Source organism: Lepisma saccharinum, chromosome 20, assembly GCF_977018435.1.
Source record: "Lepisma saccharinum chromosome 20, izLepSacc3.1, whole genome shotgun sequence".
NCBI lineage: Eukaryota > Metazoa > Arthropoda > Insecta > Zygentoma > Lepismatidae > Lepisma > Lepisma saccharinum.
In genome coordinates, this window is record NC_139248.1 from 38,939,711 (window position 1) to 38,954,821 (window position 15,111).

Sequence of the window (15,111 nt, forward strand, 5' to 3'; positions counted from 1 at the left end):
CATCACTTGTTTTTAATCTCCTTTTAAGAGTGGTTTTGGGAATATTGAAAAAAACTTGCAGCCTCGTTGATTCCCATGCGCTTTGTGTGATTGCATCAATGGCCTTCACCAAGTCATCTCCACTCCAGTGTCCTCTAGTAGAATCCAGCTTCCTTTTGTACGTGGTTGGCATGTTTCTGAAACAAAGAGAAACGCTATTTGTATTCGTGTATATTAAGAATAATCTTACTTTGTTTTATGTGTCAGTGTGTTTTCTGAACGTACAATATACAGAAAGCTACAATAAAATAACACGCACACACACATTCACACAAACACACACACACACACACACACACACACACAGAGAGAGAGGCATACCTCCGCACAGGAGGCACTCCAAATAGACAGATTACATTACTAAAAACAAACCACCTTATATCGATTGGATTGCCGAAGTATTAGCCTCAAAAATATAAAGTTATCAATAATTTGCAGAAAACTGACTTTCTTAATCACACACGAAATGGTTCATCTCTCCCGTGGCAACGTGGTCCAAATCTACCGAATGTCTGGGAGAGATGAACCAGGCAGCCATGTTGGTTCTGTTGGTGTAAGCAGCGCTAGAACATCGGACAACAATTCACGAACATCATTTTCACTTTCTGTGAGACGCTGGTTCAAAAATATTATCAGACAACGCGTGCATTACCATTGCGTGTAAATTGTGAAAAAACTTTGACCTACCTTATTGAGAAGGTATCTTCGCTACAATAATTGCTGAACGACGAAGCAAACAACACAGCATGTCAATAACATCCGCCATTACCAGGCAACACTGCCACTGGTGCAATCTAGCGGCCAGTTTCAGAAATAATGAGCTGGTTCATCTCACCCTCCGGTCCATCTCCCCCGTAATTACCCTATATACAGACTGTCGCAAAACAAATTCAACAAAACTCGGGTGCTGGTAGATATCGTTAAAACACTTTTCCTAACCTCAAAAGCGCTTAGTTTCTGCGCTTAGTATCTATCCTGTATGTATGCAACCCAACACAACAAACGTGCGCCGAGCTAACCGCCGTTTCACGGACAACTCCACTGAAAAAGGCACTACACATGGTGACATAGTCATTGCCATTAAACCTGGAAACTTGTAACCGACGGTAATCGACAGGGAAGTCTACACAGAATGTAGTTTTCATTAGCTCAGAAGAAGAAATGTTAACCTGAACATTAGATTATTTTTAAACTTCAGTAACGTATTTAATCAAAATACCCAGTACTCATGTACACTATGAAATACAATGTGATTGTAGGAAAGAAAGCGCATGGGCTCGTGAGTAGTCTACAATATATTGACACATGTCCTCACGGCTAGTCTACAGTTACTTTAATAAATTATTTTTTATAGTAGGGAAGGTATGTGGAATAAAATATACGTATGTGATGAAAAATCATAAATCCGTTATTTGCATGGCATGTTCAAGGCCTTCCCTTGCCGGTGGAGGCACATAGTGTTTCGGATCTCACTTTAAGCTGTGCTGGACTTGGAAACAAACTTGAACAAACAAATCATGTTCAAAATCTATGTCAGCGAAAGTAATGTTACTTTAGTTTATAATCATAACGACAGACGCGGTTTCGCTTTATTGGTAAAGATGTCAGATGCAATACCTTGATTTCGATTTGATTTAGTTTATATTAGTCCGCTTATCTGCCACTTTTGGATGAGGATGAGTGATGATAGAATGAAATTGTTGAAGGGACACTCGATTTCCAGGATATTAAATTACTATAAAACTATTCCATGTTCATTGAATAAGGCCAGGAATACGCATAGGAGATACGAAGATGGAAGATGGGGCTCCAAACGATCTCCATCTCGAGCATAGTGCATACTGTGTAACTACTAATGAAATATCATAGTATTGAATGTGGACCAACCATGTACCTCGAATAGGAAAGTTGTACTTCATTTATTTCAACACTAAATATGTCTAGAACACATTTCAAATTGTTTGTCGTTTGGCGAGTTTCAGGTTACGTAGGCATGGGCGGAAAGAACATGTTATTTATTTGAGTGAATAGTTTTAGTATACGGCGAATTTGGATTAGCATCTGTTCGTAAACAACATCTTAAAGAATTTACCAAACATTTTACTACTTCTTCAAGCTTATATTCGAAATTACGAAGGGGTATTTTAGTAAATACATACTGAGATTTTCTTCTTTCTTATCAGAGATATGTCATCCAATTCCATTCGTGAACTTCCAGAGGAGTTGTTTGAAAATCTTGAAAACCTTCTTGTGCTGCACATCTCCGGCAACAAACTCCGTGCCATTCCAGACGCTGCATTCCAGAACCTTCACCGCCTGGAGGACCTGGACGTGTCCCGAAATTCCCTCTCCAGCCTGTCTCTAGGGGTATTTCGATCGTTGAATTCCATGAAGCGACTAAAACTGCAGGAGAATCACCTGGAGGCTCTCCCACCTGGAATCTTCCAGGGACTAAATAGCTTAGAGTACCTCACGCTCCAGCAGAACCACATCCAAGAGCTACATGCGAAGGCATTCGACAATCTACAGGACCTCAAATATTTGGAACTCACGAGCAATTGGATAAGCACGGTAAGAAAATTGATTTATGTGTAGTTAGTAAATAAGTAATCAAGAACTTCATTTCAGGCGAGTTCCTTGTCCTATGAAAGAACATGAGGACTCTGTAAATACAATCACAGACGTTTGCAGTTCATATAGGCGAACAAATACAACGTAAATATTCCATCAAGTGTGTTCAACCTAATATTTGGTCTCACTGTCAATAATTGTGGAACATTGTTGAATGTTAGACCACTTTTATTGAAAATCGTAATAATGTGTGACAATTCAAATACTGTAATCAAATAGAAATGATTCAAAATAATAACAAAACGTAAGTTTTACAATGTACCGACGTCGAATATCTTGCCAAATCTCGTCACGCGAAAATTCCATTCAGCCCACAAATCAAATCAAAATACTTCACAAACCTTTTCAGTATGATATGAAAATTCTGTTAGGTGACTGTAATGCACAGATTGGCAAAGAAGACACATTTAAACCCACGACTGGTAAAGAAAGTCTTCATGAATTAAGTAATGATAATGGTATAAGATTGATTACTTTTGCAACCTCAAAGAATTTAATTGTGAAAAGTACCACTTTTAAACATAAAGATATCCATAAATATACCTGGTCTTCTCCAGATGGTAAAACTCATAATCAGATAGATCATATTCTCATTGATAAGAGAAGGCATACTGGTATAATTGACGTTCGTACACATAGAGGTGCTGACTGTGCCAGTGACCATTATTTAGTAATTGCTAAATTAAGAGAAAGACTTGCAGTGATAAATCATAAACAACAAAATCTAAAAGTTCTAAAATTTCATACAGGAAAATTTGCTGATGAAAGAATTAAGAAAGATTACCAAATTAAACTGTCAAATAGATTTGATGTTTTGCAGGATTTAAATGATGAAGAAAATATAAATGAAACAGCAGATGTAAATAAGAATTGGGAGCACATACGTAATGCAATAGAATCAGCAGCTAAAGAAATTATAGGATACCATAAACCAAGAAAAAGTAAGCCATGGTTTGATAATGAATGTCATAATCTAATAGAAATAAGGAATCAGGCTAGACTTAGGTTTTTAAATTACTCTGATGATACAAATCTAAGCAATTATAATAGAATAAAGCGAGAAGTTAACCGCACGTTTAGAAGTAAAAAAGAGATTACTTGAAAAGCAAAATTAACAAAATTGAAACAAACAGCAAAAACAAAAATATCAAAGATTTATATAAAGGTGTAAATGAATTTAGAAAGTGGTGGCAAACTAAAGTAAACTTGATAAAAAATAAAGACGGTGATTTTGTAGTTGACCCAAGCGATATTCTAAATAGATGGAAGAACTACTTTAATGACCTTTTAAATGTTCATGTAGGAGATAAATCAGAAGTAAATGAAATACACACAGCAGAACTTTTAGTTCCGGAACCTAACTTGACTGAAGTTAAAGATGCTATTAAAAGGCTAAAGATTAACAAAGCACCTGGCATAGATTTAATACCAGCTGAGTTAATTAAATATGGTGGAAATTCATTAATATGTCAAATTCATAAATTAATTTGTTTAATATGGAATAAAGAAGAAATACCTCAACAGTGGAAAGAATCCATAATTGTTCCTGTGTTTAAAAAAGGTGATAAAATGAACTGCAATAATTACCGTGGAATTTCTCTACTCTCAACAACATATAAAATATTATCTAACATTCTTTTAACAAGACTAACCCCATATACTAATGAAATTATAGGTGATTATCAATGTGAATTTAAACGTAACAGATCAACTACTGATCAAATTTTTCACATCAGACAGACACTTGAAAAAAAGTGGGAATATAATCAAAATGTCCATCAGCTATTCATTGATTTAAAAAAAAGCATATGATTCGGTCAAAAGAGATAAATTATATAATATATTAGTAGAGTTTGGAATACCCAAGAAGCTTGTTAGTATGATAAAAGTATGCACCAGTGAAACAGAAAGTAAAATTCGTGTAGGTATTAATGTGTCTGACAAATTTACAATTCATGATGGGTTAAAACAAGGAGATGCATTATCTCCATTGCTCTTTAATTTTGCCTTAGAATATGCTGTTAGTAAGGTAAATGAAACTAACGAAGGACTAAAATTAAATGGTATGACTCAGTTGTTAGCATATGCAGATGATGTAGACTTATTAGGGGATGATATAAATACAATTAAGAATAATGCTAAAATATTTTTCAAAACTGCTAAAGAGCTAGGTTTGAAAGTTAACAAAGAGAAAACTAAATATATGCTTACAGGCTGAAACTAAGTGTTAGGTAATAATCAAAATCTAATTATTGATAACAACTCGTTTGAACCAGTTTCCAAATTCAAATACTTAGGAGTAATATTATCAAATGAAAATTATATTTAAAGAGGAACTAAAAAGTAGGCTTAATTCAGGAAATGCATGTTACTTCTCTCTTCATAAACTTTTGTCTTCTCGTTTAATATCTAAGAAACTAAAAGTTAAAATATACAAAACAGTAATTTTGCCTGTAGTATTATAAGGGTGTGAAACTTGGTCCCTTACATTGAAAGAGTAACACAAATTGAGAGTATTTTGAAAATAAGATCCTTAGGAAAATATTTGGACCTAAAAGGGATGAGGAGACAGGTGAGTGGAGAAGGTTACATAATTTAGAACTACATAATTTGTATTCAAGTCCAGATATTATTAGAATGATTAAATCAAGAAGACTTAGGTGGGCAGGCCATGTGGCACGAATGGGAGATGAAAGAGGAGTTCACAGGATGCTTGTTGGGAAACCTGATGGTAAGAGACCTGTAGGAAGGCCAAGACGAAGATGGAGGGACAACGTTGAGATGGACCTAAAGGAAATCGGTAGAGATGGAAAAGAGTATATAGATCTTGCTCAAGATAGGGAAAGATGGAAGGCCTGTGTTGCTGCAGCCATGAACCTTCGAGTTTAAGAAGGCTAGAGAGTTAGTTAGTTAGTTAGTTCACAAACCTTTACTTTTTTCGATTTGAGCTTTGTTTCAAGTCCACTTTATGCACATTGGACTGGTCCTACAGTTTCAAGTAGGATCCGAACCACTATGTGCCTCAACCGGGTATCGAACATCTTTTTCAGTACACATTCACGCACACACATACACACCTTGTATGCCATATGTTTCCTCGTGCATTTAGAAATACATCAATTGTATCGTAAGTTATAAAATTATCTCTTCTTTTGTTCTTTTGCGAGGAAGGCAGAGAGAGAGAGAGACAGAGAGAGAGATTTGGATTGGGGACTTTTGACAAAACGATTCCCATCCCTTACCCCAACAATATCTTAACTTCAGCCAAATTTCAACTTTTCCCTAATTCGTTTGAGTTAGTGCAATTTTTGGCGTTTATGGACTTCCTTATTGTCTCAAACTTTATCAAACTTTTTTTCTCATTGTACCCCTTAGTCGTAACTAAATTTCTAATGCACCTCCACCATAGGTTTTCTCCCAATAGTGGGTTTTGGGGAATTTTTTTGGCTACCTGATTGGTGGCGCGTTTATATGTTCGAGTCATTTATCTGCAATAGATCAAAATGGCAGTCGGTAATCTGAAATGAAAGATGAAATGAAAGATGGTAAACAAGAAACATTAGAATATTACGGTCGTACTGTGAGACACGTATGGGTGTTCCTAGGTTTACAATCTTTTTAACTAGTTACAAAAATAATAATTTAAAAGACGTGTATGCTAAGATGTATATATAAAAAAACTTTAATTTTCATGTACTTTTCCAGAGCAATTGAGATGAAAACTAAAGAAAAAATAAGGTTGTAAACACACTGTGAACACAATTTTGGAGTATTTATTGTAAATCCTCAGAGTTTCTAATGAGAAGGATGTTTCTGCATAGCCTGACACAGTTTCTTGCTGTCTGGTTGTGCACTTGAAACTTTCAAGCAGATATTCAGCTCCAAATTTAGTCTAATATAGATTTCGAACGAGTATTTTATTTCAAAACATATAAAGCGAAGAGTGTCAGTGACAAAAACAGCCTTATTTTCCTATCTAGCGTTGAAGCTATGAAGTCTGCTCTACACACCTGCAGCAAAAATGTTGTCGTGCGGTTATTCTCGACATTTCTCTTCCGAGCTGATCGCGTACACCCTTCAAGTCGTTAATGTAACCCTGGAGGTAAGCGTACCACAGTTTGAGAACCACTGGTCTATACCATTCACCTTCCTCACACGAAAAGGTCAATGTTGTTATAGCTGATATTTGTTCAAGACCAGTTTAATTTCTCAGAACATAAGAAAATATTTGTGAACCAATTTAACATGGGATGTACTATAGGTGGTGGAAGGAGAGGGGAGGGATGTGCATGTAAGGAGCTCACGGAATCGGGGGAAGAAAATATAAGATATGGAACCGGGTCTGCTAATTGTATAGGGTGTTCCGTATAGGACGTCGAATTAGAAAATTAATAAAAATAGGGAAAATATCATGAAAATACACTTGTAGTTATATTTCACATATATGTAAACAGTAACATCTCCAATTTACGTATGAAAGACAATGTTATGCATATGTCCACCCCTACTAAGTCTGCATGTTTTTATACGCTCCACAAAATTATTGATAACCCTCTCGCAGATGTCTGTCCCGATTCCTCCAATCACCCGTATGATTTCCGCCTTCAGTTCCAAAAGGGTTCGTGGTTTGTTGGCGTACACCTGTGATTTCACAAACCCCCACAAGAAGAAATCACAGAGTCTAAGATCACATTCCACCTGCCAAAACCCACACCACACAGTCGTTTTCAGCAGATGGATGGATTTCTCATTCCTGGATTATTCGAGGATTTTCGGAAGGAAACCACAACAAACGAGTCAAAACAATTGAAGCTACATTAATCGTCATGACAACAGATGCCAACATTGGTAAGAACAGGTCTGCCAACCTCGAAACAAAACAATAGCACTCGATTCAAATTCGGCGTCCTATACGGAACACCATTTGCATTTGTGCCAGTGTGCGCTGTTACGTTCATTATATATAGATCTGTAGGAAAAGAGTCTCTTTCAGAAGGAAGTCCATCATTGGTTCAGAGTCAAGAAGATAGGCCTTTCGTATGCTCCATCACCACCTAAACAGAAGATAACAAGATTCCCTGAAGAGTACTTGCATGAGTAATATGGCATCTTTTCATTCCATAAATATTATACTGAAGCCATTTACGTGTCCGTATTAAAACATTTAGCCACCAGCGTAATCAGGTGTGAGCTCTTTCTTGTCACAGTCTATCTTTTAGGGCTGAAAGATCCATCCCTATTGTCCATGGCAGATAAATTTTGTAGTATGTACAGTGCGTTCGTTTTGGCTCTGGGCCGAGATAACGCGTGAACAACTCTTATAATACAGGTTACCACTCGTTATGCAATATAAATATAATTGTCTACATGGTAAAGATATGTACGTAAATAAGCTAGACGTAACGGGACAAGAATGCCGCCATCTGCTCCCTGTCACGAGCTCTCTCGGCCCAGAGTCAAAACGAACGCACAGCATATTTCTACCGGGTATGTCGTCTATCCAACACACTATATAGGAATCAGAATTACACGACAACACTTGGGTTCCCTTAGTGGTGACGTCGTCGTCTTTGAAATAATGGGGCCACGAGTTAGATACCCAGTGGAGGAAACTCAACTCGAACAAGAATCGTCTTAGAATATTCGGTCGTATTGTTTGAATCTACGACCTTCAGAATACGGTTTTAGGAGTACCTTGAACTGTGAGACAAATTAATTTTTGGAAGGATGGTACTTAAACTGATATTAATTTTATTGTTTGATCGTTTCATAGCTTTATATTTGCACATTAACATACACACATGGCTAAAGATGGCACGAGAACATAAGGTATAAATCGTTTATGCAAGTTTATGCACGATATCGAAATGAAGAACACATATGAGTGTTTGGTTTTCACGATCAAACAAAATAAATCATTCACAAAGTTATCATTAAAACTTTACATCCAGATCTATAACATGAATTGAAATGTTTACAATAACCAGGAAAACATCTTACCAAATTGAGTTAATTTCAAGTATTACAACCTGACGTCTATACACAATTCAAGTAGTTGCATAGCGAAGTAACAAACAATTTTTGTATATTCTTGTAATCGCAGACATGGTAGCATGCAACCTACTATTTTTCAGTTAGCTTTCTTGATGTATTGAATAAGGAAGCATCATCTCAATTAGACTAAATCATCAACATTTACAACCAATTTATAGTTCCATAATGTTTTAAGATATTTCGTTATTTTCCACGAATAATTTAAATTATCAACCTGTAGCTAATGTTCAATTATTTCCTATGTAGGTAAGCCCAACTGCGTTTTCCGACCTGAAGAGTTTGGGTGAACTTCACTTGGGACACAATTTCCTTGAAACTTTGCATCCCGGTACTTTCAAAGATTCTGAGGCTTTGGAGAAGCTGGTATTGTTTTCGAATAACTTAGAGAGATTGGAATCTGGAGTTCTGGAAGGCCTCCAAAACTTATCCTCGATTGTTTTAAGTGAAAATCTTCTGCATACGATTGGCACTTCGATGTTCACTCACACGCCAAATCTTCGGAAAATGTAAGTAACTAGTATTGTAAGTTGTATTATGTTTTATTCTTAACCCCTTCTTAAACTATTTTAGAAGATTTTTTTACTTGATTGCTTCGTTTTTCTGCTTGAACAGTGGAAACTGAAATGCATGATGGACTAACTATATTCATATCGATGTAAATCAACCTCTTTCTTTCGATATTAGACAATGTCATAGAAATAAAATTTCGATACCACAGGTGTTAATATTCATATCATTCTCATTCTAAAGTTAAAATCCTAGTAAAAGTAAACCGGGTATGCAAGGATACATACAGAGATCACTGTGTCAATCGTGAAAGACTGAAATCAAATATCACTAGACTTACAATTCTTTTGTGAATATATCTTCACCTTATTGTGTTAGTAGTTATTCTTGTTTTATTATCGTCGTGCTTATCTGTCAACTGTTGTTCCATTCGCTGCTCTTTCAATTCCATATAGTATATATATATCTTACATTAGCACTAGTCATTTCGCATAATTTCTATTCTTTGATTGTATTCGCTTTCGTACTTGGCTTATTGTATTATTTCGTGCTTAATCTGTGTCACTGTTCCAGTGGTGACGCTACCTTTCCTGGTGAGTGTGGGCCAATTGGTGACTGCCAAACATTTTGGTGGACAACATGTTCAAGCATAAATATACACATTGTTATTACGTGATCCACACAAATGTTAATTATCCATTAGTAGGAAGTTTAAAGTTTGATGAAATATTATTCATTATCAAATAATGCATTGAAAGGTATGTTAATATTTAGGTTCAGACCCATACGATCCAGGGGTCTGCAGAACTCGCTCTGAAACGAAAGATCCTCCTAAAATCAAATCTTGTACAAGCTTTCTCATTAGACTCTTTATTCTCTTTGCATTTTCACTTCCTTTTATTTATATCACGCAATTTACCTAATACATTTTGAAATGGTGGGTTCTGGTGATTTTGGGCGTGCTATGGCCCCTGTGACGCATTCTTAGCCCCGACCCGCACTGTTATTCCTTTCGTGCAGACAATGACTTCTCTTTTTGCACAATAGCGCGCTCGTGCTATACAGCCGGACCCAATCGAATTACTGAATTTCTTAATGATTGATTTAGTGGTGTCTTTAACTTGAAGGAGATAGATGAGCATACGCTACGCTCTTAATGTAATACTTAAGAAAACACTAAGAAAGTAAATGTATTTGTCTGTTTAAATATTATAGTCTTTGAGATTAACGAGCACTTAAATACACACTAATGTTACCTACTTCCATAGCAAATAAAAGTTTTCAGAAACACCAAGGGAAAAGTCAGCAAATGAGGAAAAGTAATGCTAGCTTTGAAAATCGATATATCTCCATAACTTCTAAGCAGCACAGAATTAAGGGTGAATGGTTTAATCAGGATTCATTTCTGGCATCATGAATTGAAAAGTGATTGAACGATATTTTTGTCAAAACTGCATGGTTACAATTTACTTTCGGGAAACTTGTGTATCTTGCGTCTTTCCAAGTCATTCATTGATTGTGTGAATTGTAATTAAAATAGCAAACATTGTGCAGGTGTACAGTATATAGTTGTGGTGGTTCGGATCCCACTTCAAACTGCAGGCGCAGGCCCAATTAGCTTTTCTGTGCATAAAGTGGACTTAAAATCAAACTGAAACAAATAAAAGTAGTGCAGTAAGATATGAAACATTCAAGAAATATATTCTAAACCAACCACTGATTTTGAATAATATGACTTTTTATATTCAGCCGAAACAAAACCGATTAATTATATCATTTTTTCAGACATCTTGATAAGAATCGCTTCTACAATCTTCCAAAAAAGGTCCTGGATCCCCTGAAGAGTCTCGTGTCCATTACGTTATCAGGCAACCCGTGGCATTGTGACTGTCCCATATTGTATTTAGCTGAGTAAGTATTTAAAGCAACATTATTACGAGTATAATGCTGCACATTATTTTGTTCAAATTTGCTTCTGGTCATTCTAAAGAGTACTCATGAGCTTCCTTCCGGGCCTCCCTGATGACGCAGTGGTTGCGTCGTCGCCTTGTAATCAAGGGGTCCCAGGTTCGATACCCGGTGGAGGCACATGGTAGTTCGAATCCCACTTTAAACGGTAGGTCCAGTCCCGATTAGCCTTACTGTGCATAAAGTGGACTTAAAACACCAAATCAAAGCAATCCAATCCGTGGGAATGAATGATAAATCGACGAAATAAGTAAAGGAACGCACAAAGAAACTGACATGCCTTATGGAGATGTCAAACTTGGTAATACTACAGATAAACTATGGCACTATCTCTGGAGAAAGCGAATAAAACAAGCTTTCTGCGAAAGTACGAGGGTCACTATTTATATTTTGATCCTAACAATGAAAAAACAGGAATTTGGCATTGAAACTGCTTTATTGTTTTTCGAAGTATTCTCCTTTATGGTCAATACACTTTTGCATTCGTTCGAACCATTTGTCAAAGCAGTTTTTCCAATCTTCTTGAGACACCTCCATAATATGGTTTTTGAACGCATCAACGGCGTCTTCCGCCGACGAAAATCGTCGTCCACGCAATTTTTTCTTAACATTCGGGAACAAGAAGAAGTCATTGGGTGCCAAATCAGGATTGTACCGCGGATGACCCATCAATTCGATTTTTTGACTGTTCATAAAGTCGGTTGTTAGACGAGATGTGTGACAGCTGGCATTGTCTTGATGAAGAATGATCCGACGGCGTTTGTTTGTTTTCCGTATTTGACCGAAGACCTCTGACAAACAAATTGTTGTGTACCATTCAGAGTTGACCGTTCTACGTTCCTCTAAGGCACAGTTGCCACATGACCAGTTTTCCCGAAAAAACAGGCGACCATTTGTTTCGATGTGCTTCGAGCGCGAACAACTTTTGTTGGATTGGGTTCATCTTGAAACACCCATACAGTCGACTGCTGTTTACGTTCCGGCTCATATGCATATATCCATGATTCATCACCTGTTACAATCTTATATACGTCTTTTGAAGCACCACGATTGTATTTATTGAGCATTTGTTTGCACCAATTGACGGGAGCGTCTTTTTGAGTTTTTGTCAAATTGTGTGGGATCCAACGAGAACATACCTTTCTCACAGCTAAATGATCATGTAATATTTTATATGTGCTGGTGGAACTAATGCCTATGGTTGCCTCAATCTCACAGTATGTCACATGACGATCTTGCAGTATTAGGTTTTGCACAGCATCAATGTTTTCTTGAACAACAACTGATTTTGGACGACTTTCGCGAATCTCGTCTGTGAGAGAATGGCGGCCACGATTAAATTCGTTATACCAGGGTTTCACAGTGGCAAAGGATGGGGCTTCATCGCCAAATGTGGAATTAAGTTGATCGATGCACTCTTGTCTTGATAATCCACGTCGAAATTCGTAAAAAATCATCGCACGAAAATGTTCACGAGTTAATTCCATTTTATTGTTGTCGCGCAATCTCCAAGGCAACATAAACAACACAAATGAAGCTATTGACAAAACATTTGAACTCGAGAGGGCTCGACCAATTAACGCGAGAGAGAGGATATGAGTGCATGGAGGCGAGAGAGCAGCTACAGCTATCAGTCGTTTTGCAGTAGCGTGCACTGCTTTGCTCCACTTATTCGCTTTCTCTCTATCTCTACCGTTATGCGCGTCCTTGCCTCACAGATTCCAGATACAGAGTATAAGCTGATATACCAAGTACACCTAACGGCAAAAAAAATAGTAGGCGAATTGTCCAATACCATTTTCATTCAGTATATTCTCCACAATGTGATGATCACATATTGAAAAAAAGAAATGAAAATAATGATGAACAATTTGCCTCCTATTACTTATGTCGTTGGATGAACATGAGTATACCAAAGGGTGGAACTGAAGAGTTTATAGTAGTCAGACATATGGGTAAACTAACGTCACAGCCCACTTGCTGTTGTATTGTAATAATTTTCTCAAAATGAAAAACAAACTTTACGATTCATATTGTTCTGTTTCAGCTGGCTTAAGGAGAATGCTCTGAAGGTGTGGGACTCCAACCCAACATGCCGGAGTCCGGGAGAGCTAGGAGGGCGACTATTGGAACACATGACGTTCGATGACGTTTGCGACGGTCAGTGGGCGAGCATGATGAGCATTCCTGTCCGAAGAAAAATGCATTAATATCGTATACCCAATGCAATAATTGCATTTGAAAATGCACATGTATGTAGTTAAGATGAGAAATAAAAGTTGTAATTTTAATACTATTATAGGTAACTTGTATTTTACTTGTGTTTTCTTTTAATCCTAAAACGGCTAATTAATAACATGAGATACAGTCAGAAAAAAGTTGCTGTTACGAGTATTAAGGAATCATCCCGAAGATCATACAATTCATATTGTTTTGGGCAGACAAACCAGATAATGAAATAAGTTGTTATTTGAGATAGGATATAAGTTGTATATGAGTAGATTAAAGCGAGTTTCTAATATACCTTATATGGACTAAAATGAAACATCAAAATGTCTCAAATTTGATGTTTTTTATTGGGGTGACTATGAAATTTCCTCCAGTTGGACACCAGTCGTCACAAAGTTAGTCCGCTGTTCCATGTGTCGAGAACATGAGACTCTTTCTAAGTCATCAGGGCTTGCTGGGTAACAAGTAACTCAACACTAATATCTAAAATTAGACAATGTTGTACGTTCACACATGCATATCCATTTATGTACATATGTAAATTTATAAACCTTAGATAATCTATTGCTTTAGGCTCAACTCTTAAATCCAGAAAAGATGATAACAGTAATTTTCATATCATTTCCAAACACTAACCCGTAAAGAACAAGAGCACTCAAAACTAACGTTGTGAAATTCACCTTACTTTTAACTTATCGGCAAGAAGAAAACTCGAAAACCGAAAACTGTTCTAGAATTCTCACTGTTACCAAATTCTTGTTGATTCCTCCCCTTCTTTTGTTTCTCCGACCCAACCCGTCGTTAGTTGACAATTTTCAGGCAGGTTCATTCACTTCCTCTGCCGAGATGGAAAAATGACGTCAACACTAACGGATTATGACACATTTGAAAACAAATGTACAAGTTCCAAGAACAACTTTACCAGATTAACTATAGTTGTCTGTGATATTTTGAACATTATTTGAAATAACAAACATTTAAAATTCTTAACATTTTACAAATATAAAACCTTAAACACTCAGGTTCGCTACAATTGCTACTCGTACCAACAAAATTTTTCAAGAAATTGTAATTTACAAGTTCTGAAAAAAAATTGGGTACATAAAGAAACTTTAAATATCTGAATTAACCTGACGCTAAGAATTCGCTTCGTTATTCAACAGATAGAAAGAATGTAGTTTGTAGTATTCAAAACGAAATATAATCCCCAGGATAATTAAGCAATCAATAAACAGTAAATCCAGGCAATGATTACATGATGATTCAGTAGGACGTCAACACTAACGGATTATGATGCAATTCAAAACATATGTACGTACAACTTCCAACAACAACTTCACCAGAAATACTATAGTTTTCTGTGATATTCTCAACATTATTTGAAGTAACAGAAGATTTAAGAATCTTAATATTTTACAAATATAAAATCTTAAACACTCAGGTTAGTTACAACTTGTGGGATTGTTCATGAAAATCAAGGTTATTAGAAGTATAGAGGTCTTGTTTACCTCGTGATGACGATACGAATGCAAGAGGTGGATTAATCCATGCAACGAATTTCAAATCTAAGCATCCCAGTCTGTTGTAACGTGAACATGTTCAATCAGCTAGATTAAACATGTTCACGTTACAGCAGACTGGGATGCTTACACTCGACAATTAATGCCTATAGACTGGGACAAT

The 15,111-nt window shown here is 36.5% G+C and overlaps 1 protein-coding gene across 1 annotated transcript in view; it reads left to right on the top strand.

Annotated features, from left to right (window-relative positions):
• LOC146003236 (uncharacterized) overlaps positions 1 to 13,465 on the top strand; it is a 325,906-nt gene extending 312,441 nt beyond the window's left edge. Inside the window, exons 6-9 of the mRNA XM_083141410.1 lie at positions 2,223 to 2,610; positions 8,971 to 9,230; positions 11,017 to 11,142; positions 13,247 to 13,465. Coding sequence (XP_082997536.1) covers positions 2,223 to 2,610; positions 8,971 to 9,230; positions 11,017 to 11,142; positions 13,247 to 13,409 — 937 coding nt within the window. The 3' untranslated portion in view covers positions 13,410 to 13,465. The remainder of the gene's footprint in view (positions 1 to 2,222; positions 2,611 to 8,970; positions 9,231 to 11,016; positions 11,143 to 13,246) is intronic.
• Positions 13,466 to 15,111: the final 1,646 nt, after the last annotated feature.